This window comes from Hypanus sabinus, chromosome 13 (assembly GCF_030144855.1).
Source record: "Hypanus sabinus isolate sHypSab1 chromosome 13, sHypSab1.hap1, whole genome shotgun sequence".
Taxonomy (NCBI): Eukaryota; Metazoa; Chordata; class Chondrichthyes; order Myliobatiformes; family Dasyatidae; genus Hypanus; species Hypanus sabinus.
The window spans coordinates 79,310,055-79,334,156 of NC_082718.1; the positions used below are offsets into that span (position 1 = coordinate 79,310,055).

Genomic DNA, 24,102 nt, shown 5'->3' on the forward strand with positions numbered 1-24,102 from the left:
GGGTAGGTTGATGGGACTAGGCAGTTTAAATGGTTTAGCATAGACTAGATGGGCCAAATAGCTTATTTCTTTGCTGTACTTTTCAAAGCCTATTACTTTAAATGACTGATACAAATGGGTATAAATTTAGGACGTTAGGAGGAAAGTATGGGGAGATGGCACAGGCAGGTTTTATAGAATGGTTAGTGTATGGAACACACTGAAAGGGGTGGTAGTAGAGAAAGATATTTTAGGGATATTTAAGAGACTCTTGGATAGCAACAAGGATGAAAGAAAAATTGAAGGCTATATGGGAAGGAAGGGTTAGGGTGATTTTGGGGTAAGTAAAGGGTCAGCACAACATCATGGGCCAAAGGCCTTGCACTGTGTTGTGTACTATGTTCTATGATTATATAAATGTGTGATATAATAATTAGAAGTGACTAAAATGAACTATTTTTGATTCTGCAACCATTGAGCACACAATATTAGCATTTACAGGAGTATGAGCTCTGATTTTAAGGCTATGGGAGATGGAATAATTACCAGAAAAGAGATAATACAGATTTGAATTTGATCCTGAAGTTTCTCAGACACTGGTAGTTCTGTATAGCTCTTATTTTAACTTGAATGTAGCTTAGTCAGGTATTCATGGTTTCCTCAATTAAATTGGTAAAGCTTACGTTGATGAATGTGTGAAGTGTTAAATTCATAAAGTTCTGTGAGAATTGATATACCATCAGTTAATCTACTATCTGTTATTTTAATAGAGATGTTAACCTGGTTAAAAATGTTAAAGCCTTTACTGAATCACATCTGTGTGTAGATGAGGCAACTTAATTAAAAGGAGTCTGTTTATTTATCTTTGTAGATGGAGACAGAGCCAGTCAAAGCCCAGACACTACAGTTTGAGGCTACTGTTCCCAATGGGGTAGAGGAGAAAGAAAAGGAGAATGCCGATGAGAAAAGTAGCACAACCATTCAAGAAGATCTGAGTGCTATTGAAGATGAAGAGGTCCTAGACAAAATGGTATGTTTTCATCGAAGAAATCATAAAGGTTTCATAATAGAGTTATGGAGGAAGACTCCTTCAGCACCATGGATTGTAAGTGATGAGCTGTCAGTATGCACCAATTCAGTGGTTGAAGTACAATGTTGAGCTAAATTTTAGCTTCAGATAATATAGAGCTTTCAAATGACAACTAAACATAATTAAATGTCATTTAATTCTCTACCTTTTAAAGATATGTTATACAAGAATAAAAATACATGGTAATTTTAAGGTAAAATTGTGATTTTTATAACTATACTAACTGCAATTTGGAAAATGTAACAGTGCTGCTGTAGACAGAAAGATATTGAAGAATTATAAGCTAGTTAGTCTGAAGTCAGCTGTGGGAAAATGCTGGTATTTATTATTCAGATAGAAATAGGTTACCAAGTAAAATAATACAGTAATTAAACAGAGTCAATATGATTTAATAAAGGAAACTTGTGTTTGACAAAAGATTACCTTGAGGATGTTCAGAGCAGAGTTGAACAAAGGAACCAGTATTGTAATACTATTGCCAAAAGGCATTTAATAAAATACTGTATAAAAGATACAAAATTGGGGGTCATTAGTTGAGATTGATAACTCAGTATGGATGGAGATTTGGTGTTGAATTGATACAACACCTCAGCAAAGTATTTATTGTATCAAAAGTTATCAGCAAATGTTCTGTCAGTGATGCATGCACAGCCAAGTCTCAGTCTGACTTCATTATTCATCCAGATGTATTTCCAGAGCTCTATGGGTAATGATCAAGATCAGTTACAATAAACTTTGACAAATTTCCATAGATGTGTGCTGAAGAGTATATTGACTGGTTTTATCATGGCCTGGTATCAAAACACCAATGCCCTTGAATGTAAAATCCTACAAAAAGAAGAGGACACAGCCCAGTCCAAAACGGCTAAAGCCCTTCCCCACCATTGAACACATCTACATGAAGTGTTGACTCAGGAAAGCAGCATCCATCATCAGGGATTCCCCACCATCCAGGTTAAGCTATCTTCCCATTGCTGTCATCAAGAAGAAGGTACAAGAGCCTCAGGACTCACACCACGCAATTCAGGAATAGTTATTACACCTCAATCGTCAGGTTCTTGAACCAGTGGGGATAATTCATTCAATTGCAGTCACCCCTTCACTGAACTGTTTCCACAACTTATGGACTCACTTTCAAGGACTCTTCATCTCATGTTCTCAATATTTTTGCTTATTAATTAATTGACTGATTGATTGTTATTTCTTCTTTTTCATGAGTATTTGCATTTTGTTGTCTTTTGCACATTGGTTGTTTGTCTGTCCTGTTGGGTGCGGTCTTTCATTGATGGTTCTTGGATTTACTGAGTATGCCTGCAAGAAAATAGATCTCAGGGTTGTATATGGTGACATACTATATATGCACAGTACTTTGATAATAAATTCACTTTGAAGTTTGAACTTTGAATAATCGGTACTCCCCTGTTCAGAATCAATCAAACTGCCACCCTGATTAAAGACAATTAACTCAGCATATGCTGCCAATCAAAATTGTGATTTTTTTTCACGGTTGATGTGATACATGTATCCATCCTTACCCATTTGAGATATTCTGAGTGTTTAAATCTTGTGGTTTCAGTAGGAAAGAGAAACACATATGTTTTAATAATTAATACTACTTTGTAATATATTTTTCAAAGCTTGATGCAACAACAGACTTTGAGAAAAGGAGGTTGATTCGAGCTGCAATGAGGGAGCTTCGGAAAAAGAAAAGAGGTGGGTACTTTAAATGAGAAGGTACATTGTGCAACACAAACAATGTGCTGTCTTGTGATCTTGCAAATAAGGAATGATTATCCTTGGATTTCCTGGAACTCAGGGAAACCAGATAATGGCAGAACATTGCTGACATCTTGCTTTCTAACACCTGATGGATTTATATTTAGAAGGTAAAGTAGATTATTAACTGAACTGTGCAAGGCTATCCTAAATCATAGGACCTCGGCCTAAAGCCTATTTATTTTGATAGTTCAGTGGCGATTGGCTTCATTCCTCTGCAATTCTGTTTTTTAAATAATCTTTTATGAATATGCCATTGATTATCAAGACCAATATGAGAGAGGTACAGTCTTCTGCATATTATATAAACATAAATATTTGACGGATTTGAACAAGTTGCTGTTGTAAGATGTTTACATTTTTCCCCTTTTCTCTTACACTAGATCTACAAAAGCCTGTCTTGTTAACTAAGGTTTTCTCAGTTAGCAAAATAGATGTCATAGTGCTGATGCACATTTGTATCATTTTCACTGCCTAACATAGAAGTGAAAATGTTGGATTTGATACAGCTTGTGACAAAATCTCTTGATAATACTAAAATCTTTTTTAATGTCTATATATACTGATGAACATGGCTATTATCTTTTCAATATTGCTTTAATACTAATTCTTGTTTTCACAAAAGAGCTGCCTCGTTATGTATAAGAAAGCTCATAGGTATACAATGGATCTTGCCAAGCTCCTGTATATGAATAACTTGCAATAATGTAAAGCTTCTCTGTTATCAGGATGTCCCTAAGCACAACATAGTCAATTGATTATTTTGATGCTGCTGTTATGTGTCAAAAGATACTTTACAAATGACAAAGAGATATGGTTTGCTGTTGTGGACCTGATAACCTTGTTTAATCTACCAAATGAGACATTCATATTATAAAATGTTCACATTATGCAACTAATCAAATTGGAGATTTAAATACTGTTCTGAGCTTGTGTTACATCTTAAAGGTAATTTAAAAAGTAATTTTGTGATTTTGCATGATCACAAAATCCAAAATATTAATTAAAATGATATATAAAGTAAAATATCTTAGTTTAGATGTTCTAATTTCAGAAGGTTGAAATGAACTATTTTTCTTTTGGTTGGAGGCGGAATTGGAGAATACTCTTACCCAGTTAATTGGAAGTGACACCTTCATATTCACAAGAATTACTAGAGGAATAGATTTGAGTATTAGAACTTAATACATGTATTAATACACTTTTGATGTATTGCCTTTGAAGAAAGTAAGTCATTTTATAACCATGGAAAAATGTTAGTTGTAAACTTGCAGTACAGTACTTGTTTTTCCAAGTTTGTGCAGCAACTTAGAATATTGCCTGGGAGAAGAAGTAAGAGCTTCAGTTTTGTAACAGTATTTGTACCAAAGATCAGTGATAGGCACATGGGGTGGATGTATCAATGAATTAATTGTAAGATTTGTACAAATTTTCATCAGACATTGGAGAATCCCAGAAGTTCCAGAGTTTTGATTTATAACATTTGGGATTTTTTATTTCATCTTTCTTTAGATGAACGAGAAAAGGAACGTGAAATGAGACTACAAGAATTGAAACAGAAATCAGAAGATGCAAAGAAAACAAAGTCTTCAAATACTGCTGAAATGACTGTATCCAAAACAGAAAAATCTGCAGATGGCAAGACTGTTACCTCAATGTCAAAGACTGAAAGAATCACCCAATCAGGTACTAAGTATTATGTTCAGAGGCAGAAAAGGAAGATATTGTGGCACTCTGGGTGGGGGTGGGGTGGGGGGGGGGGGAGGCGTGGTTGACAGCCCAACATTCCTTATGACCAGCACTTTTTATTGTTCTTGTTAAAATGCTTTGTGGGATTATGGTGGGGTATTCAAGTTCATTTATTGTCACATTTTAGCTTGGGTTATACAGTTATTTGCACATGTGTTTGTGGGTCACCCTGACTGTAACTGGGGTGTGTGGCTGAGTGGGTTGTCTCCCCAGGTTATTGCACCAGTCTGTTCTTGGGCTTGTTGAGTTAAATGAACTTTTCTTGTCGAACATCATAGACTGAATGCTCGCCACAATATTATTGGTCTGTTGAAGAATTATTTGTGTAAAATAGAAAAGTGGGCTTAAAGCCACAGGTAACATTTAGCAAAGCAGTTCGCCGTAATGCTTTCTACAGTGAATGCGAAGTTGTAGTCTTTCAACTGCTAGTTTTGCAGAAGGCAAGTTAGCTAAAGCACCAAACAATCCTTCTTAGTTCAGATGAAGGCATGAAAATCAAAAAAATAACTGCAGTAAGATGATGATCCTAGTTAAAATGAGACATGGATTAGATACCTCACCTACAAAGTGAGTATCGTGAGAGTAGAAGTATTTATGCAGAGGAAAGGTTCAAGCAAGATTGTATCAATGAAAAGTATTGATAACAAGCTGTACAAATACAGGTATGTGTAGACAGAACCTGGAGGAAAGAAAGTAAAATGTTCATATTTAACTACAGAAAATGTAACATGCTGCTTGAAGATGCCTTCAAGGTTAACAGTATTAGCAAATTCTGGTGGGTACTTGAAAGTTATTTAGGAGAGAAATTAATCAAAATATATTAAGACTGAAAAAAGCTGCAGGTCAACCCCTTGTTACTGATATTTGGGTTATGGAAATTCACCCTTACAAAATTCACAAATTACTACCCAAAATTTGAGATATGGAATAAAATTCAGTCGCATAACATTTTCATGGAGGAGAAAAAAGTATATGAACGTAACATTTTTCCAGCTTGTGTTTCCAACAGGTGACACAGCTTAACTTAACAGAAAAGTGTGATGCAGGCTGTTTTCTGGGAATGCATTGCCCACCCCCACCCTCCCATAAAGGGGGCTCGCCATTGCATATTTAGAAAGTCTGGGACGATTAGGTAGATCTCTGTGTTAATGCATTCAAAACAGTGAAAACACAAAATGCTGGAAGAACCCAGCAGGTCAAGCAGCATTTGTAGAGACAAAAGATTAAATTGACATTTCAGGTTGAGAGCTTGCACAAGGACTGAGAGGAACAGAAAGATTGCCAATACATAGCAGTAAGAAGGGAGATGGAGTAGGTGAAACCAGATGGGAAGGGAGTGATGGTAGATGGAACCAGGCGGAGGGAGGAAATGGAGTACAAACAAAAGGAGAAGAAAATTATATAGAAAGTGTGATGGAGGTGAGCGGGGTTGTGGAAAATTAAACATTTGTAGCACTAGAACAGGGCTGGCTTCTTACAGATTACAAAATACTTTAAGCCCTATTCAGTTCCAAAATCATGGAATTTTTTCATATAGTGGTCTGCCAACTGATTTTTACCAGAAGCTGAGCCTCAAACAAAGAAATGTTGTTTAAAAAATAAGGGCCAATCTTTTAAATGGAGGTGAATAGAAACTTAATTTCACAGAGGAGGGTGAATGTTACTAATTCTCTATCCCAGATTGTTATGGAGGCCAGATCATTTAAGGTGACAGTGGATACATTTTGAAATATCAGGAAATTGAGGGCTACATGGATCTGGCAGAGAAGAGGAACTAAGGAACTATGGCCAACTATGACTAGATCAGCTATGATTATATTAAATGACAGGATAGGCTTGAGAAACCAGGTGGTCTACTCCTCCTGTTGTGAATTTGGTGATGACATTTATGCTTTGATGAGCATAGAACTATCAGCTAACATATTTGTGGACATTGATCACAATAAGGAAAGCTTCACTTTCAGATGAATCTATAACCTAGCTTCTGTATCCAATCCAAAAACCTTGTACTACCTATTATTTGCATTGGTTTATTTGAAGTCAATTGGAAGTTGACTAAGTTTACACTTTGTTTTCAGAGGCAATTGAAATTTGGTGCAAATAAATGAATAAGATCAAAACAGAAAATGTTGGAACAATTTAGCAGTGCAAACAACATCTGACAAAAGGTTGAAGACCCTTTAACAGAACTAGGAAGTTTTAAAAAATAGCTTTAAATTAGCGAGGGTGGAGGATAGAAAGGACAATGAAAAATTTTCCGATCGATCCAACAGGGGTAAATAGTTGCATTGGATATATGAATTAATAATTGCATAAATATGTACTTTATGGCTGTTAGATATGTAGATTATGATAAATGAAAAAATGGCTGGATTCACAGCATGTTAGTGCAAGGGTGTTTATTAGGTACATCAAAAATGAATGAAAATACTGAAAAAATCCTGCCAATAATTACAAACAGACAGAAAACACAATAATAGTTCTGTACTTGTACTTGTCCAGTGTGAACTCCTGACAATCCCAGTCTCTCTCACTGAGCAATGAATCCCATTTATTGGAATCTCAGTGTTACCTTAAGCCTTGAAGGAAATTACTTATTCACTTTTCAAAACTAAATGCAGTTTTGACTGGAGCTCTACCCTATTAAAAGCACCTGCATAATGATTTTGTGTTAAGACAAATTTCCATGTACAGAATTACTGATAATTAATCTGGTCCTTCAGATGGTGGCAACAGAACTTTGCAAACAACAACTGTGGAATCCAGCGTCATGAAGAAAACTGATGGTAAGCAACAGAAATTGGATTAACTTGAGATCTTTTACTATGCTCTATTCTGCTATGGCTGAAATAGCAAAGTCTTGGAATAGGATATATCATCCCATGAGAACAAAGCTCAAACTTAATCTCAGATAGTAAACTACTGGGAATATCTGGAGTTTAATCTGCATATATAGCAAATGCTATTCCTCAAATTTATTTTGGGTTTCCAGTCCAGATACTGGAAAGTCAGAGTAGGGAATTCAAAGTTGTGTCTCAAGTCATATAACCCAAATGTCTGGATACTAGTCCTATGCTATAATACCCACAATGAGAGGTTTAGTTTCATTTCACGTTGAGACCAGAAGAAGAAATTAGATTTACATACTGCTCATTTGGGACAATTTTACTGAGGTACTTTAGACACCAGACACTAGATACTAGAATAGACACTAGAATGTTACAGTACAGTCCAGGCTCTTCGGCCCTCAATGTTGTGCCAACCCATATATTCCTTAAAAAAATACTAAACCCACACTACCCTGTAACACTCCATTTTTCTTTCATCCATGTGCCTGTCCAAGATGCTCTTAAATACCCCTAATGTTTTAGCCTCCACCACCATCCCTGACAAGTCATTCCAGGCACCCACAACCTTCTGTGCAAAAAAAACTTACTTCTGATGTCTTTCCTCAACTTCTCTCCCTTAACTTTGTACATATGCCCTCTGGTGTTTGCTATTCATGCCCTGGGAAACAGGTACTGGCTATCCACCCTATCTATGGCTCTCATAATCTTGTAGACCTCTATCAAGTCCCCTCTCATCGTTCTACGCTGTTAGATATTTGGATTATAACCAAGGTTAACAAAGTCCCAGCTTTGCTAGCCTTGCTTCATAAGACTTGTTTTCCAGTTCAGGCAACATCCTGGTAAATCTCCTCTGCACCCTCTCCATAGCTTCTACATCCTTCCTATAATGAGGTGACCAGAACTGAACACAATACTCTAAGTGTGGTCTCACCAGAGATTTGTAGAGTTGCAACATGACCTCTCTACTCTTGAACTCAGTCCCCCTGTTAATGAAGCCTAGCATCCCATAGGCCTTCAGATGTATGGATTTGATCCCCAAGGTCCCTCTGTTCATCCACACTCTTAAATAACTGACCATTAACCCCTTACTCAGCCTTCTAGTTTGTCCTTCCAAAATGCATCACCTCACACATATCTGGATTGAACTCCATCTGCCACATTTCTGCCCAGCTCTGCATCCTGTCTATATCCTCTTGTAGCCTACAGCTCCATCCACAACTCCTCCAATCTTTATGTCATCCACAAACTTACTCACCCATCCTTCCGCCTCTTCATCCAGGTCACTTATAAAAATCACCAAGAGCAGGGGTCCCAGGACAGATCCTTGCGGCATTCCACTAGTCACCAACCTCCAGGCAGAGTACTTTCCTTCCACTACTACCCTCTGCTTTCTTCCTGTAAGCCAATTTATTATCCAAACAGCCAAGGTTCCATTGATCCCATGCCTCTTGACTTTCTGGATGAGTCTCTCGTGGGGGACCTTCAAATGCCTTGCTAAAATCCATGTAGACCACATCTACTGCCCTACCGTCATCAATTTCTTTTGTTACCTCTTCAAAAAACTCAATTAGGCTCATGAGACACAACCTTCTCTTCACAAAGCCATGTTGACTATCCTTGAGTAGACTGTACTCCAAATGCTTGTAGATCCTATTCTTAAGAATCCTTTCCTAGAGTCTGCAGACCACCAATGTAAGTCTATAGTTCCCAGGATTCTCCCTATTATCTTTTTTAAACAAGGGAACTGCATTTGCCGATCTCCAATCCTCTGGCACCTCCCCTGCAGCCAAAGAGGCTATGAAAGATCATAGCTACTGCTCCAGCGATCTTTTCTCTCACTTCCCATAGCAACCTGGGGTATATCACATCCAGCCCTGGGGACTTATCAATCTTGATGTTTTTAAGAAGATCCAACACTTCTTCTTCCTTAATCTCCACACTGTCCTGTACACAGGCCTGTTCTATTTCGACCTCACCCTGATCAAGGTCCTTTTCACTTGTGAATACTGTAGCAAAGTATTCATTTAGGACCTCCCCAACCTCTTCCACCTCCAGGCTCATGTTGCCTTGTTTATCCTTTAGTGGCCCCACCTTCATTCTTGTCATCTTTCTGTTCTTCACATACACGTAGAATGCCTTGGGGTTCTCCTTCATCCTACATGCCAAGGCCTTCTCATGCCCCCTTTGAGCTCTCCTAAGTCCTTTCTTAAGCTCCTTCCTGCCTACCCTATATTTCTCATGAGCCCCTCCTGCTTCCTGCTTCTTATATCTAACATATGTTTCTTTCTTCCTCCTGACTATTTACTGAGGTACATTATTGGAGTAATATGGGACAAAATTGTTAACTTTATTTCTCTCTTAAACAGGAGGAACATCTGTCATCCAGACTAAGACCTCCTTCAGTTCCAGCAGCAGTACATCCAAAAAGGTTGGCAGGTGAGCAGGGTCTTGCATCTTTTACTATTTAGTTAATATGCATTGAAGTTTTCCCTCCAGTAGCCATAATTTTTCAATCACCGTTAATCATTTAGCACTCAGGATGCATTGCCAGCAGCAAGGGCACTAATGAGATAAGTGCTAGACAATAGATCATTGTGGTGTTATACATATAATAACATTACTGACAGGTACCTGGTGCAAACCCATCTCTCTGCACTTCTGCCTGGGACCTAGTACCAGGTATCTGGTGTGAATTGCACTCTTTGCCTCTGTGCCATGCCAGGAACCTAGCAAAAATATCTGCCCTCTGTTTGTGCTCTTACAGCAATGAATTACCTATGGTTCAGCATTTGGTCTATCAAGCCTGTTCCACAATTCCATCATGGCTGATTTATTATCCCTTTAACAACCAGCTCCTGTACCCCTCCTCGTCACCATCTGAAATTCTCCCATCAATAGTTGTATCATTAGCAATTTTAAAGATGGTGTTTGAGCTGTGCTTAGACACTCATTCGTGGGTGTAGAAAGAGTAGAGCAGTGGGCTAAGCATGCATCCTTGAAGTGCATTAGTGTTGATTGTCAGTGAGGAGGAGATGTTATTTCCAATCCATACAGTCTGTGGTCTCCTAGTAAGGAGGTCAAGGATCCAGATGCAGAGGGAGGTACAGAGGCCCAGATTTTGGAGCTTGTTGCTTAGAAATGAGGGTATGATTATGTTGAATGCTGAGCTGTAGTCAATAAGCAGCAGCTTGATGTATTACTATTGTCCAAGTGATTAAAGGCTGAGTGAAGAGCCAATGGTTTGTCAGCACAACTCACTTTAACCTGTTAATTTTCTGTATAATGTTACCAATCTCCATTATAGTTCCAAATGGGAGTTGCAAATCTTAAGGCTGCTTGGCTGTGCCTTTCCAGAGGTTCACACCAGGTTCCTGGCAGAGCAGCAGGCAACAATGGGGAGGGTGTTGGGTTTTTGCCAAATTCGCAACACACAACACAGATGATTGCCTTTTGTAACGTTCTGTGGCCACCTTCCTTTGAGTGTCCATTGGAACCAAGAGCATTATAATGATTCAGTGCTCTGCAGGTTAGTGTTAAGTAAGGAACAATATAATACAAGCAAAATGCTGAATAACTCAACAAGTCAGGAGCAGCTATGAAGTGGAATAAATAGTTGACATTTTCGGTGAGTCTAGGAATGGGTCAGAGTAAGAGGATGGAGAGAGTGAAAGGGAGTACAAACTGGCAGGTGATAAATGAGACCGGATGAAGGGGAAGGTGAGTGAGTCTCATACGCAAAACCTGGACAATTTATTAATTATTAACCTTAGGTGCTGCCTGGTTACTGAGTTCCTCCAACATTTTGTGAATGCCGCTCAAGATTTCCAGCAGCTGCAAACTCTCTTGTTTTTAACCAGGATCATACAGTTTGAGTACCCCTTATCTGTAATTCCAAAATCTGAAAGTCTCTGAATTATAAAATTTTTTGAACACTGACATGATTTCACAAATGGAAAACTCCAAAAGGCACTAGAAAGGTTCCCAGGCAATGTGCAGATCTCTGTGCACCACAGACAATTCACAGAAGTGACTTCAATTATGTAATGAACAGAATGTAATGAAAAATAGAAAAACACTGCATAAAGTGAAAAAATTAATATCTTGAACATGTATTGAAAGAGTGGATTCATCAGCATCAGAATGAATATATGCTACTTAACAGTATGCTGATCATGAGTATTGTGCAAAAGTTTTAAACATATATATAGCTACAGCACCCAAGATTTTTGCACAAAACTTGTAATTTTATATATTGCATTGTACTGTTACCTCAAAAAATTCAAGACATTTGTGAGTAATGATAAACCTGATTCTGATATGGACTGAGAGTAAGGAAAGGGGAAGGGAGAGGGGAGGGAGTGGGAAGCACCAGAGAGACATTCTGTAATAATCAATAAGCCAATTATTTGGAATCAAATAACCTTGCTCAGTGTCTCAGGGCTGGGTGTGTCTGCACCTCTGCCACCAACTTTGCCCCAGCACTCTTTCTCTGCCAGCTGTTGTACACCCCTTCTGCAGCTCTCCACCCTCGCCATTCCAACATCCTTTGCTCTTGCTAGATTTACAAACTTGCTCTGTGCTCCATGTTGATAAATACTGTACTGTGCAAACATCTTAGGCACCCTAGCTATACACTTTGTATATTTGCCTAAGGCTTTTGCCCAGTACTGCAAGTGTGATGAGCAGGTGTAAGTCAAAGACTACATAGGCAGCTGAGGTAGTGATAGCTTACCTTTCTGATGATTCAATGTACACATTGTTGTTTCATGCACAAAATTATGAAAAGCATTATATAAAACTACCTTCAGGGTATATATATATATAAGCTGTATATGTAATGTAAATGGATTTTGTGTTTAGACTTGGGTCCCATCCCCAAGGTATCTCATTATATAGATGCAAATATTCCAATATTCAAAACACTTCCAGCCCCAAGCATTTTGGATAAGGGGGGGCTCATGCTGTAGCTAGATTTCATAGCAGAAAATCCAATCATCGTCAAAGTGGAAGTGTAGAGAATTGCAGTTAGCAACTCAATAATTTTGTGATTTGCTTTTCAGTATTTTTGACAGAGAAGACAATACAAGATCTAGCAGTGTATTAGCACTTGAAAGGAAACAGGCTGAGAAAAGGAAAGAGGTGTTGAGGTCACAGACGTTGCCACGGACTTCAGGATCACAGGCACGAAAGGCATTGATTGAGAAACTAGAAAAAGAAGGTGGAAGGTAGGCCATTCAACCAAACAAAACAACTTTTGTCTTGAAAAGCAAACATGAGGAAATCTGCAGATGCTGGAAATTCAAACAACAACACACACAAAATGCTGGTAGAACACAGCAGGCTAGGCAGCATCTATAGGGAGAAGCGCTGTCGACGTTTCGGGCCGAGACCCTTTGTCAGGACTAACCGAAAGGAAAGATAGTAAGAGATTTGAAAGCCACTATTATCATAGCCACTACAACTATTTTGAAGTGAAAGCTGGATTCCTTTACAAACCTTGAAATGAATTATAATGCCTGATCTTGCTTCAGTATGGCATTGTTTGTTTTTTAGTTCCTTCGCTTCTTCTGGATTTCCCTGAGCCAGAACAGAATTTCTCCATAGCTTCATTTTTTCAACGTTGAAACATTTTACCCTTCAGTGTATTTTATCAAAGGAAATATCTGCTGAGTTTAATTTGTCAGGAGCCACATGATTATTTTTCCATGCTTAATACGTATACCCTTCTTGTAGTGAGTTACAGTTTCTAAATCTGATCAGAACTTGCAGGATCTGACCAAGGTTCTCTTCAACAGAAACAAAGTTCCTCCAATTCATTTTACCATTTTCTTGCAATGAATTGCCGACCAGATAAAATTATTTGCATTGCCAATTTGTCATAATGCACTAAAATAAAGTATATTTATGTGTATACCTATATAGTGCTTAAGTATTCTGAAATATTTTCCCAAACAGAATGATGGGGAGAAATATCAAAAGTCTAACTGCTATTTTATTAATTTATAAATAATTATTAGTATTTATCTCTACATTTCAGTCCTGGAAATCCAGCCATTGCCAAAGTGAAAGTGCAGAGATCTGCAAGCTGTGGTGTACCAAATGCTAATAGTATTAAGCAGATGCTGCTCGACTGGTGCAGAGCTAAGACACGTGGTTATGAGGTAGGCATTATTACCCCACCATATAACAAACATATAAATGTGAAAAATCTATGACTATGCAAGAGGAAATACTTAATTTCTAGCAAGAAAAAGACTCTTTAAGGGATAAGTTTGGAATATAGAAAAGGAATTGGCCATTTGATATCTATAGCCTGTCTTACAATTCAGATAGATCATGACAGCTCTGTAACTTAACTGTTTGCCACCTTTTGTCCTCCATCTCTGAATACCCCAATCAATTGATCAATACAGCTCAGTCTTTCTGAATGATTTCACTTAGAACTAATCTTCCTCTCAATTTTGAGTCTTCCACCACTAGAGGAAATATTTCTTTATACCCTCTAAATCCTCTTAACATTTAATTTGAGTAAAATTGCATTATATTTTGATGGTAACAATGGACATATTCATAGAAGTCTCTGTATTTCTCCCATTGTCTTGCTTTGAAATCACTTTTATTTAAAATAGCAAAAGAATGTCATGGAAGTTCACTGAGCCCTACTTCAAACCAATAATCAACGTAGTATATCCTCACACCTTTTGAGTACGATTATGACACCAGAACAATGGCCTATATTTAGCTGTGAATATAAATGGCATGGAATGAGAGAATCATACAGAAGGTTACCTTACATTTGTAACATTGATTCTGCAGAAGAGCTTTATCATCAGTAACTATAAAAAGATGCAAAATATTTTTTTTCCAAATTGTACTTTGCTATGTTTGGTCTGAACAACAATGCTGAGAAGTTCTTTGGAGAAAAATTCTGAAAGTGATTGTGCAGGAGAAATGTAACTATTATTGACAAGTACTATCTCAATTGCTTTGTTTCTTCACTTGCAATTAATTCATCATTCTTATTTTAATTGCCTCCTATCTATTTGTCTGAATATATTAATGGGATGGAGTTGTCCACAGCAGTGAGAAAAGGCAGATATTGCTACTAAGTCAACTATAGTGTATAGCAAAATCAGAAGTGCCAGAAATACTCAGCAGATCAGGCAGTAACTGTAGAGAGAGAAACAGAGGGTTCATCTCTGCTTTGGAAAGAAAGTCTTCAAAGAGAATCATATAGATGGGATCTTGTGTTCTGATTCATCCTGTATGCAATAATACAGAATCTCATAGTAATTGAAGATTTGTTCATCTCATGCTAATATATTATCTTGTTCCTCAGCATGTCGCTATCCAGAACTTCTCCTCCAGCTGGAGTGATGGGATGGCTTTTTGTGCTTTGGTTCATAACTTCTTCCCTGATGCCTTTGATTATTCAGAACTGAATCCCAGCAACCCCAGGCACAACTTCGAGGTAGCATTCACAATGGCAGAGTAGGTACATTTCCTTGACTTCCAAATGCATTGTATTATCTTAAATATTAGATTGGTGCTTTTGACAGTAATTATCAAGGGCCTCCTTTTACTTTGAAAACATAATAAGTTATCATTAATAATAAACCTTACAGAATATTGATTTGAAAAATATAACTGCCGTAATGAAGAATGATTTGTAAGTGCTTCATTGAAAATAAAGTAAATAAGTATGCCCTGTACATTATGAGAAAGATTTTTAAGTCTTTGTAAATCAAAATACTGGATAGCCAAGACGTAACAATCTTGCTCATCTGCTTATGGCATTTCACTGCAATGATTTTGTCACATGTGGACACAGTTTTGGTTTTGTTTGTTGGTGCAGTATACGTCTGGTATTTAAAAGATGCATTTGGCATTAGTAACTTCAAACTTTTGAAGTAAGTCTCCTTTGTAAAGCTGCCTGTTTAAAGCTGCATTTGATGTAATTTACATCTGAGAAAAAGCCAGTATTGGTGCAGTATTCGATTGATGTCTGATGAATTGATATCTACTAAGCATTCTGTACAAAGTAAACTATGGGTAATTATATTGGCTGCTGTGAAGAGAATCACTAAATAATGTAGGTATGGACGTGGAGTAGATGTTAGCGAATGCTAATACCGCCTTGATATCTATCAGCTAAGATGTGCCATCTGTCTTGTTAAAGGGTGAGTAACATACATATTTTACATATGTAAGCATAACACCATAACTCTAGTTTTCAATTGCCGCATTCAAAAATTGACTTGCACAATGTGCACAAGCATCTGTGTGTGGCAACAAATGTTTTCTAACAGATACTCCTGAAAAATTCTACTCCTTTTCTGATTTATACATATCAGTATGTCTGAGTTTGCTGATGACATGCTATTAGTGCAGCTCTTGTATCCGTTCAGAATCGATATTTGTACCTACTGTAACTTGTACTGTTTGATACTGATGCGTGTCTGTTAATCTATAGGGTCATACATGATTAATTAGAAGAAATGGCTTCAGTAGTAACCTTATTCATATTTATCCTCTTTATACCTTTTCTCTTCTGAAATGGTTTGTTATGCTCCTAGTAAGTTGTTGAGGAAAGTTTGTTTTATATAACAGTACTGCTAGAAATGACACACAAGACATAATTGTTTTACTGGGATTCTAATATGTGTTCTGCTAATAATCTAAGCTAGCCCTATTTTTTACCTATATAGTGAATTTAACAAATGATAACTAATCTCTACAAGACATATGCCTTGGGTCTTTGACTGGCCATATGGACAGTTCCGTTTTTTCCGATTCCTGAAATATAAAAGATCATATTCAAGTCTGGCACTTAAAGTCCATCATTGACTTACTTGGAAAAGACAAATAAGTGGCAGAGAGAACTGTTGCCTCAGAGACCAGGGCTTGATCAGATCTCAGATGCTGTCTGTGTGGAGCCAAACAATCTCCTGGCAATTGCATATATAGCAACTACGTGCTGTGGTTAATTGGCTCTTGTAAATTACCCCTATGTAGATAAGGGAGGTGAATGGCTCCAACTGAAGTACTCTGTTAAAAACCCCCATGGACCTGGTAGGCCTGCTATGATGTAATAAGTAAAATGTTGTAGTGAGATGCCTTGATATTGGGTGGCACAGTAGCGTAGTGATTAACACAGCGTTTTACAGTACCAGTAACCTGCTGCCTGTAAGGAGTTTGTACATTCTCCCCGTGATTATGTTGGTGCTGCATTTTCCACCCACGGTCTAAAGACATACCAGTTGGTAGGTTAATTGGTTATTGTAAATTGTTCTGTGATTAGGCTAGGGTTAAATTGGTAGGTTGCTGGGTGGTGCTGCTCAAAGGACCAGAAGGCCCAATTCTGCACTGCAGCTTGATAGGTAGATAGAATGCTTCCCAAGTTTCGACCCAATAACCATTGTTGGTTCTGGTGATATTGTGATCCAAGGATTGTTTAGAAGTGCATAAAACTTGGTAGTTATGGCTGTTTTATTAAGTATTTATAATAGAGAAATAACGGTATCCAACTTACTCTATTGTAAAGAAGGAGAGAACAAACAAAGGCAGAAAATTCCAAAAACAAAGAACAAAGAAGACATCACTTTCTTATACAAGCCAGAAAAATAAAAAAAAAGACATTCCACTGATAAGAAGTAACTTATGAAATGGTCGTGTTCAGTGGCATGACACAGGCTGCAGAGAAACTAGAAAACTACAGGAGCATCTATAGTACAATTATTCAAAATTCACTGAACAATACAGTATGCCGTGATTATGCACATATTGATGATAACATAAATATTATAAGAAAGCATAAGAAAAATTAAACTATGAGAAAATGAACAATTTTTCACTCCATTCCAACACCATGAAGAATGGAGATTTTTTTGATCGGAGATGGAATGGTATCTGCCTTGGAGAAGAATGCAGGTGGTTGCAAACTTCACCTTTGCTTTCCTAGGTAGTAGAAGTTGTGGGTTTGTAGGTTTAGTGCGTATGTTGTGAGCAATGATTTCATTATTATCAGCCAACCTGTGGGAAATCTCAGCAGTCAATTTTTACCTGTAGTTTTCTATTGCATTTTAATTGCAAGGTGATCTGTGATCTTGATTGTGGAAATACTTATTGTTGTAATTCTGAAATTGTTTTAAAACATCCTTGATTGAAAATGTGCAACTGACTGCAATGGAGGTAAAGTTATGGATTAATATCATCCTTATGCATTTACAAGCCACATAGGACAGGGCGATGATGCGAGTACATTGGAATATTTTTGGAGAGCAAAAGAGGGAGAAGAGATTATGAATGCTGCAAGTCTACACATTAGACCAATTAGATCGTGCATCCCTATCATCTCCCAAAGGTGTTATTTAGGGAGATATTTCTCATGAGTTCTATCACTGATTCTTCCATTCTAGAAGTCTTAAAAGTGATAATAAAATTTTAATGTAAATGAAGTGCTTGTCTATTAAAATGTAAGTTTTTTTTTTGAATTTTTAATCTAGCTCCTTGTCATCTGCCATAATGATCTTTACAGGATAACTTGCTGTAAGCTTTATGCTTTAACTGAGAAACTTGCCTTTCCATAAAATGTTAGCGTTTATATTCTACCTGCAGTGAAATAGTTGATTCTTATGAACAGCATCATCTTTACTGCAGTTTTATTTCTTCAAAGAAACCCAACCCTACTATTAAGGACTGTGGATGAAAATGTATTGGAGTTCTTGAGATCCAAAATATACCTACCTTTGTCTTTGTCCTAACTTCCTCTCTCACTCTCTCTCTCTCTTCATCTCTCTCTCTCTCTCTCTCTCTCTCTCTCTCTCACTTCTCTTTTTTTTATGTCTCTCTCCCCCTCTCTCTCATATATATATTTGTGTCTTGTTTCTGCATGGCCAATACGTATACTGTGTTCAGGGTCTTGTTCGTTTCTCCCACTGAGAATATAAAACTTGCACACTTATACTTGGCTTTCCGTATTTAAACTAAGTGGCTTTGTGCTCACCTAATTCTGCGCCACCATGCTTTAGCAATTATGTGTCTGCTTGAGCAAAAGGATTATTTTATCTAGTTTGAAGGAAAATATGACCTAAACCTGGAAATAACACAGAAACAATATTACATATTGAATTATTAGGTCAAAGCAACGTGTCAATTTGGGCTATTTTTTGGCTGAAAGCTTTCTATTAGATACCACGGTCTATAATCTGTGGAGAGAGGACAGATTATTTTGCTGTTATTTTTGTTTTCCACAGAAATGCTCCATAGTTTGAGGTTGCGGTATTCACCAAGCTTGGCAATTAACTTCCAGACATTTAATCACCAGTTGAACTGACACCCTGAGTGCACAGTTGCTGGTGTTTCTCTCTGGGAGTGCTCACTTTTATATAACCCCCATTCTACCGTGGTACTGATTGGTTACCCCTTCAGTTGACCTTTGAATTCTATTGGCTTTGTTTCTTTGGTTCTAAGGGGTTCGTAGATGGCATCTATTTCGATATTCTTGTTTACAGTGTTATCTGAAGAGAGCCTTGCTTCTACAAATTCTCACATGTCACGGAGGTTCTGGTGTAAGCAAATCCCTAACAGCCAAAGAAATGCGAAGCAATAGAATTCAAAGGTCAGCTGAAGGGGTAGCCAATCAGGACTGAGGCAAGCAAATGGGGGGAGGGGGGAGAGATATATAAACGTGAGCACTCCCAGAGAAAAACACTGGTAGCTGCAAACTGAGGATGTCACTGACTGGTGATGAAATGTTTGCAAGCTAATTCCCAAGCTCGGAGAACAGCACCACATCAAACACTCAGCCCAAGCTACCAGTATTCACCATCATGCTTCATAGTGTCCAAAATGTTTTATTATTTAACCTTCTTTGTTGGTCTTTTGTGCACTATCTTTGCTAATACACCTCTAAATGTTCTACACGTTCTTCAATGAGTTACACATTTTTCCCTTTAGAATCATTACCTTTGTAGTTACTATGTTTTGTCATGCAACATTCCATGTTCAGTCAATCTGTATTGAGCACAATGTTATTGCTGTTGTGTATCATGAAGCATGAATTTGTTTTCTTTTTGTTCATTGTATGTCACTGAATGAATGTAATTTATGTTCTTTTGTTTTCTTGCTTTTTTTCTCCCTCTCTCCTTCTGAACCCTGTTGTGTCCCGTCTCCTTTCTTGTTTGACCCTCTCTCTGGCCCCATAGGAAACGTGCAGATTGTCCACAGCTGCTTGATGTGGAAGATATGGTGCGAATGAAGGAGCCGGACTGGAAATGTGTTTACACATACATTCAAGAATATTATCGCTGTCTGGTGCAGAAGGGTCTGGTTAAAACCAAAACCACCACCTAGGGATTAACGGAGTAAAGGGTGAGAGACGTTATCTGACTTAGAAATTTGGGTCATAGTAGTCGTTGGTAAAAATGAAATTTCTATCCTATGCAGTTTTTTGTTAGTTTTAATTACTCTTTATATTTCATCCAGTGTATTCTTTTACTCCTTTTTGTTTTAAGTGAATAACCATTGCCTCAGTTTCTTTATTAGGGATGGTGTAAACGAAATGTAGAAAGTTAATAATTATTTGGATGTACTCAATTAGTCTGTGTTTTATTTATACTCATGACATGACCTCTTAGAATATAATGTTATATTTATGTTTTTAAAATCTTCATTTGATTCACTGAATTTCTACTGCTACATTGTCTAACTAGTCAAGCTTTTTTTCAATTTCTGATTGCACAGACTTTGGATCTGGTCACCAATTCCCTCAGGTTACATAATAGCAAAGTGCAGGAAATACTTGGCTGGTTAGTCAGCAAGATAACCTGTTAATATTTCAGGATTTGGAGATTGCTGTTCCAATTTCACATTTCTAGCAAGGGCAGTTGTTTTGTTTCCCACATGCTACATGTTAGTATGTTTGCTCCTAATCTCAGTTTAGGTGTTGGTTCCAGCTGAAAAAGCACATATTCTTTTCCCATCTAAATCAAGCAGCAGCATATCCTCTCATGGAGAGAGATGGGATCAAGCAGAGTAAGATGTTATATTGGTATCCAAAGGTTAACTAAAGTATGGCCCTTTGTTGGTCAGAGTTGATCATGAATGTTGCATCCTAGTCGATACACAAGAAAGTTGCAAGAGGTCCAGGTATGATCTCCGGAAAGCCATCTCACAAGTAAGTGGCAATTCAAAACTAAACTTTAATCAATGAAGGACGTTCAACAGTTGTGGCAGGGCTTGACCACAATCACCACTTAAAAAATGAAATCAAGCATCATAGGTGACAACAGGGTTTCATTCCCAGATGAACTCAATGCCTTCTGTGCTTGCTTTGAGTGTCAAGACATGGAGCAACCATCATAAACTCCAACAGCCCCCAATCATCCTGTGATTTCAGTCTCTGAGGCTCATGTGTGAGCATCCTTCAGTTCAAAGTATCAAAAGACAAATATGTCACTATATACAACCATGAGATTCATTTTCTTTGGGAGCATACTCAGAAAATCCATAATAGAATAATAATTGTAATAGAATCGATGAAAGGCCACACCAAGCTGGGAGTTCAACTTGTGTGCAAAATATACCAAACTGTGAAAATACAAAAAGAAAGAAAGAAATATAAATAAATAAACAAACAAACAAACAAATAAACAAGCAAGCAAGCAATAAATATTAAGAACATGAGATGAAGAGTCCTTGAAAGTTGCGGGAACATTTCAGTGATGGGGCAGGTGAAGTTGAGTGAAGTTATCCCTTTTGAGGGGTAATAACTTCCCAAACCTGATGCAGCAGTGAGAAGAGAACATTTTCTGAGTGGTGGGGGTCCCTGGTGATGGATGCTGCTTTCCTGTAATAACGCTTTGTGTAGATGTGTTCAATGGTGGTGGGGCTGGGGGGAAGGGAGAGGGCTTTACCCTTGATGGACTGAGCCATATCATACTTTTTGTTCAAGGGCACTGGTGTTTCCATGCCAGGCTGTGATACAGCCAGTAAATTTACTCTCCACTACACATCTATAGAAGTTAGTTGGTTTTAGATGTCATGCTGAATCTTCACTAACTCTTAAGGAAGTAGAGGCACTGCCATGCTTTCTTCATAATTGCATTATGTGCTGGGCCCAGGACAGGTCCTCTGAAATGTTAATACTGAGGAATTTAAAGTTGCTGACCTTCTCCACCTCCACTCCCCTGATGAGGACTGGCTCGTGGGCCTCTGGTTTCTTCCTCCTGAGTCAATGATCAGTTTCTTGGTCTTGCTGACGTTGAATAAGAGGTTGTTGTTATGGCACCACTCAGCCACCTTTGATTCAGCCTATTGACAGCGGTATCGGCAGCAAACTTGACTAAGGCATTGGAGCTGTGCTTAGCCACACAGCTATAAATGTAAAGCAAGTAGAGCAGGGGACTAAGCTTACAGCCTTGTGGTGCACTTATGTTGATGAAGATCATGAAGGAGATATCATTGCCAATCCAAGCTGACCGGGGACTGCAATTGAGGAAATTAAGGATCCAATTGCACAAGGAGATATTGAGGTCAAGATCATGAATCTTATTGATTTTTTTGAGGGGATGATGGTATTGAATGCTGAGCTGTAGTTGATAAAGAGCATCCTGATGCATGCATCTTCCCTAGAAGGATGTTCCAAGGTTGAGTGAAGAGCCAATGAAATGGCATCTGCTGTGGACCTGGTACTCCTGTAGGCAAATTGAAGTGGATCCAAGATGTTTCTCAGGCAGGAGTTAATATGTTTCATCACCAGCCTCTCAAAACACTTCATCGTTGTGGACTGGACAATAGTCATTGGGGAAGGTTGTGGCAGGGGAGTGAACCCACTGAAAGCATCCATATGGTGTACCTGGCCAAGTACTAACAACCTGTACTGATCACTGAGATCTTTAACCTCAGCAGTCTGAGGTATCCACCTGCTTCAAGCAGTTATACAGATACCCCAGAAGAAGAACCTGCCTCAATGACTAACATCTCACTCAATGACAGTGAGACTAAGAAGCTGATTTTAGACTTCAGGAGGAGGAAACCAGAGGTAAATGAGCCAGTTCTCATAAGAGAATCAGAGGTAGAGAGGTTGACAATTTTAAATTCCTCAGTGTTAACATTTCAGAGGACCTGTCCTGGGCATCACGGGTAAAGCCCTCCCCACCATTGAGCACATCTACATGGAGCATTGTCGCAGGAAAGCAGCATCATCATCTGGGACCCCCACCATAGAAGCCATGATCTCTTCTCAGTGCTGACATCTGGAAGAAGATACAGGAGCCTCAGGACTTATACAACCAGGTTTAGGAACTGTTATTACCCCTCAACCATCAGATTCTTGAACCAAAGTGGATGACTTCACTCAGCCCATCACTAAAATGTTCTAACAACCTATGGACTCACTTTCAAGGGCTCTTCATCTCATGTTCTTGATATGTATTGCTTATTTATTTATTAGTATATATTTTGTATTTGCACAATTTATTGTCTTTTGCACACTGGTTGGTGCGGTCTTTCATTGATTTTATTGTGGTTATTGGAAATATTGAGTATGCCCACCAGAAAAATTAATTTCAGGGTTGTATATGGTGACATATATGTACTTTGATAATAAATTTACTTTAAAATTTGAACACAAGTCAGGACACAAGCTGGGACATTACTGTTGTTGTTGCTTATGTCGCATGTTCCCTCTCTCCACGGAGCTGATGAATCCAAGGGAAGGGCAGAGACCAATACAGTTTGACACCAGTGGCATCGCAGCAGTTGCCAGTTAGCTTTGAACACAATGTAGGACTGACTTAGGAACTCCACTTCGGATTTTCCTTAGCGTTAACACCCGAAGCTTTTCCCATGAGTGAGTAGAGCTCTGCAAGGCAGGGGAGGTTTGAGATAACAACACACACAAAATGCTGGTGGAACACAGCAGGCCAGGCAGCATCTATAAGGAGAAGCACTGTCGACGTTTCGGGCCGAGACTCTTCGTCAGGACTAACTGAAAGGAAAGATACTAAGAGATTTGAAAGTAGTGGGGGGAGGGGGAATGCAAAATGGTAGGAGAAGACGGGGGGGGGGTGGAATGAATCTAAGAGCTGGAAAGGTGATTGGCGAAAGTGATACAGAACTGGAGAAGGGAAAGGATCATGGGACGGGAGACCTCGGGAGAAAGAAAGGGGGAGGGGGGAGCACCAGAGGGAGATGGAGAACAGGCAGAGTGATGGGCAGAGAGAGAGAGAGAAAAAAACAAACAAACAACAAAATATGTCAGGGATAGAGTAAGAAGGGGAGGAGGGGCATTAATGGAAATTAGAGGTCAATGTTCATGCCATCAGGTTGAAGGCTACCCAGCTGGTATATAAGGTGTTGTTCTTCCAACCTGAGTGTGGCTTCATCTTGACAGTAGAGGAGGCCATGGATAGACATATCAGAATGGGAATGGGAATGGGACGTGGAATTAAAATGTGTGGCCACTGGGAGATCCTGCTTTCTCTGGCAGGCAGAGCATAGATGTTCAACAAAACGGTCTCCCAGTCTGCGTCGGGTCTCACCAATATATAAAAGGCCACACTGGGAGCACCGGACGCAGTATACCACACCAGCCGACTCACAGATGAAGTGTCACCTCACCTGGAAGGACTGTCTGGGGCCCTGAATGGTGGTGAG

The 24,102-nt window shown here is 38.5% G+C and overlaps 1 protein-coding gene across 11 annotated transcripts in view; it reads left to right on the forward strand.

Moving 5' to 3' along the window:
* smtnb (smoothelin b) overlaps positions 1-24,102 on the forward strand; it is a 299,570-nt gene that overhangs the window by 252,870 nt on the left and 22,598 nt on the right. For 9 of the 11 annotated variants that reach the window (XR_009515412.1, XR_009515411.1, XM_059987983.1 and 6 more), the window contains 9 exons: positions 851-1,009; positions 2,707-2,782; positions 4,358-4,531; positions 7,318-7,380; positions 9,810-9,879; positions 12,504-12,668; positions 13,481-13,604; positions 14,783-14,934; positions 19,650-19,815. Coding sequence is in view for 9 of the 11 variants with exons in the window: in XM_059987983.1 (XP_059843966.1) it covers positions 851-1,009; positions 2,707-2,782; positions 4,358-4,531; positions 7,318-7,380; positions 9,810-9,879; positions 12,504-12,668; positions 13,481-13,604; positions 14,783-14,934; positions 19,650-19,797 (1,131 nt within the window). In the remaining 2 variants the exon portion in view is untranslated. The remainder of the gene's footprint in view (positions 1-850; positions 1,010-2,706; positions 2,783-4,357; positions 4,532-7,317; positions 7,381-9,809; positions 9,880-12,503; positions 12,669-13,480; positions 13,605-14,782; positions 14,935-19,649; positions 19,816-24,102) is intronic. The other 2 variants (XM_059987987.1, XM_059987985.1) reach the window with 2 other exon arrangements.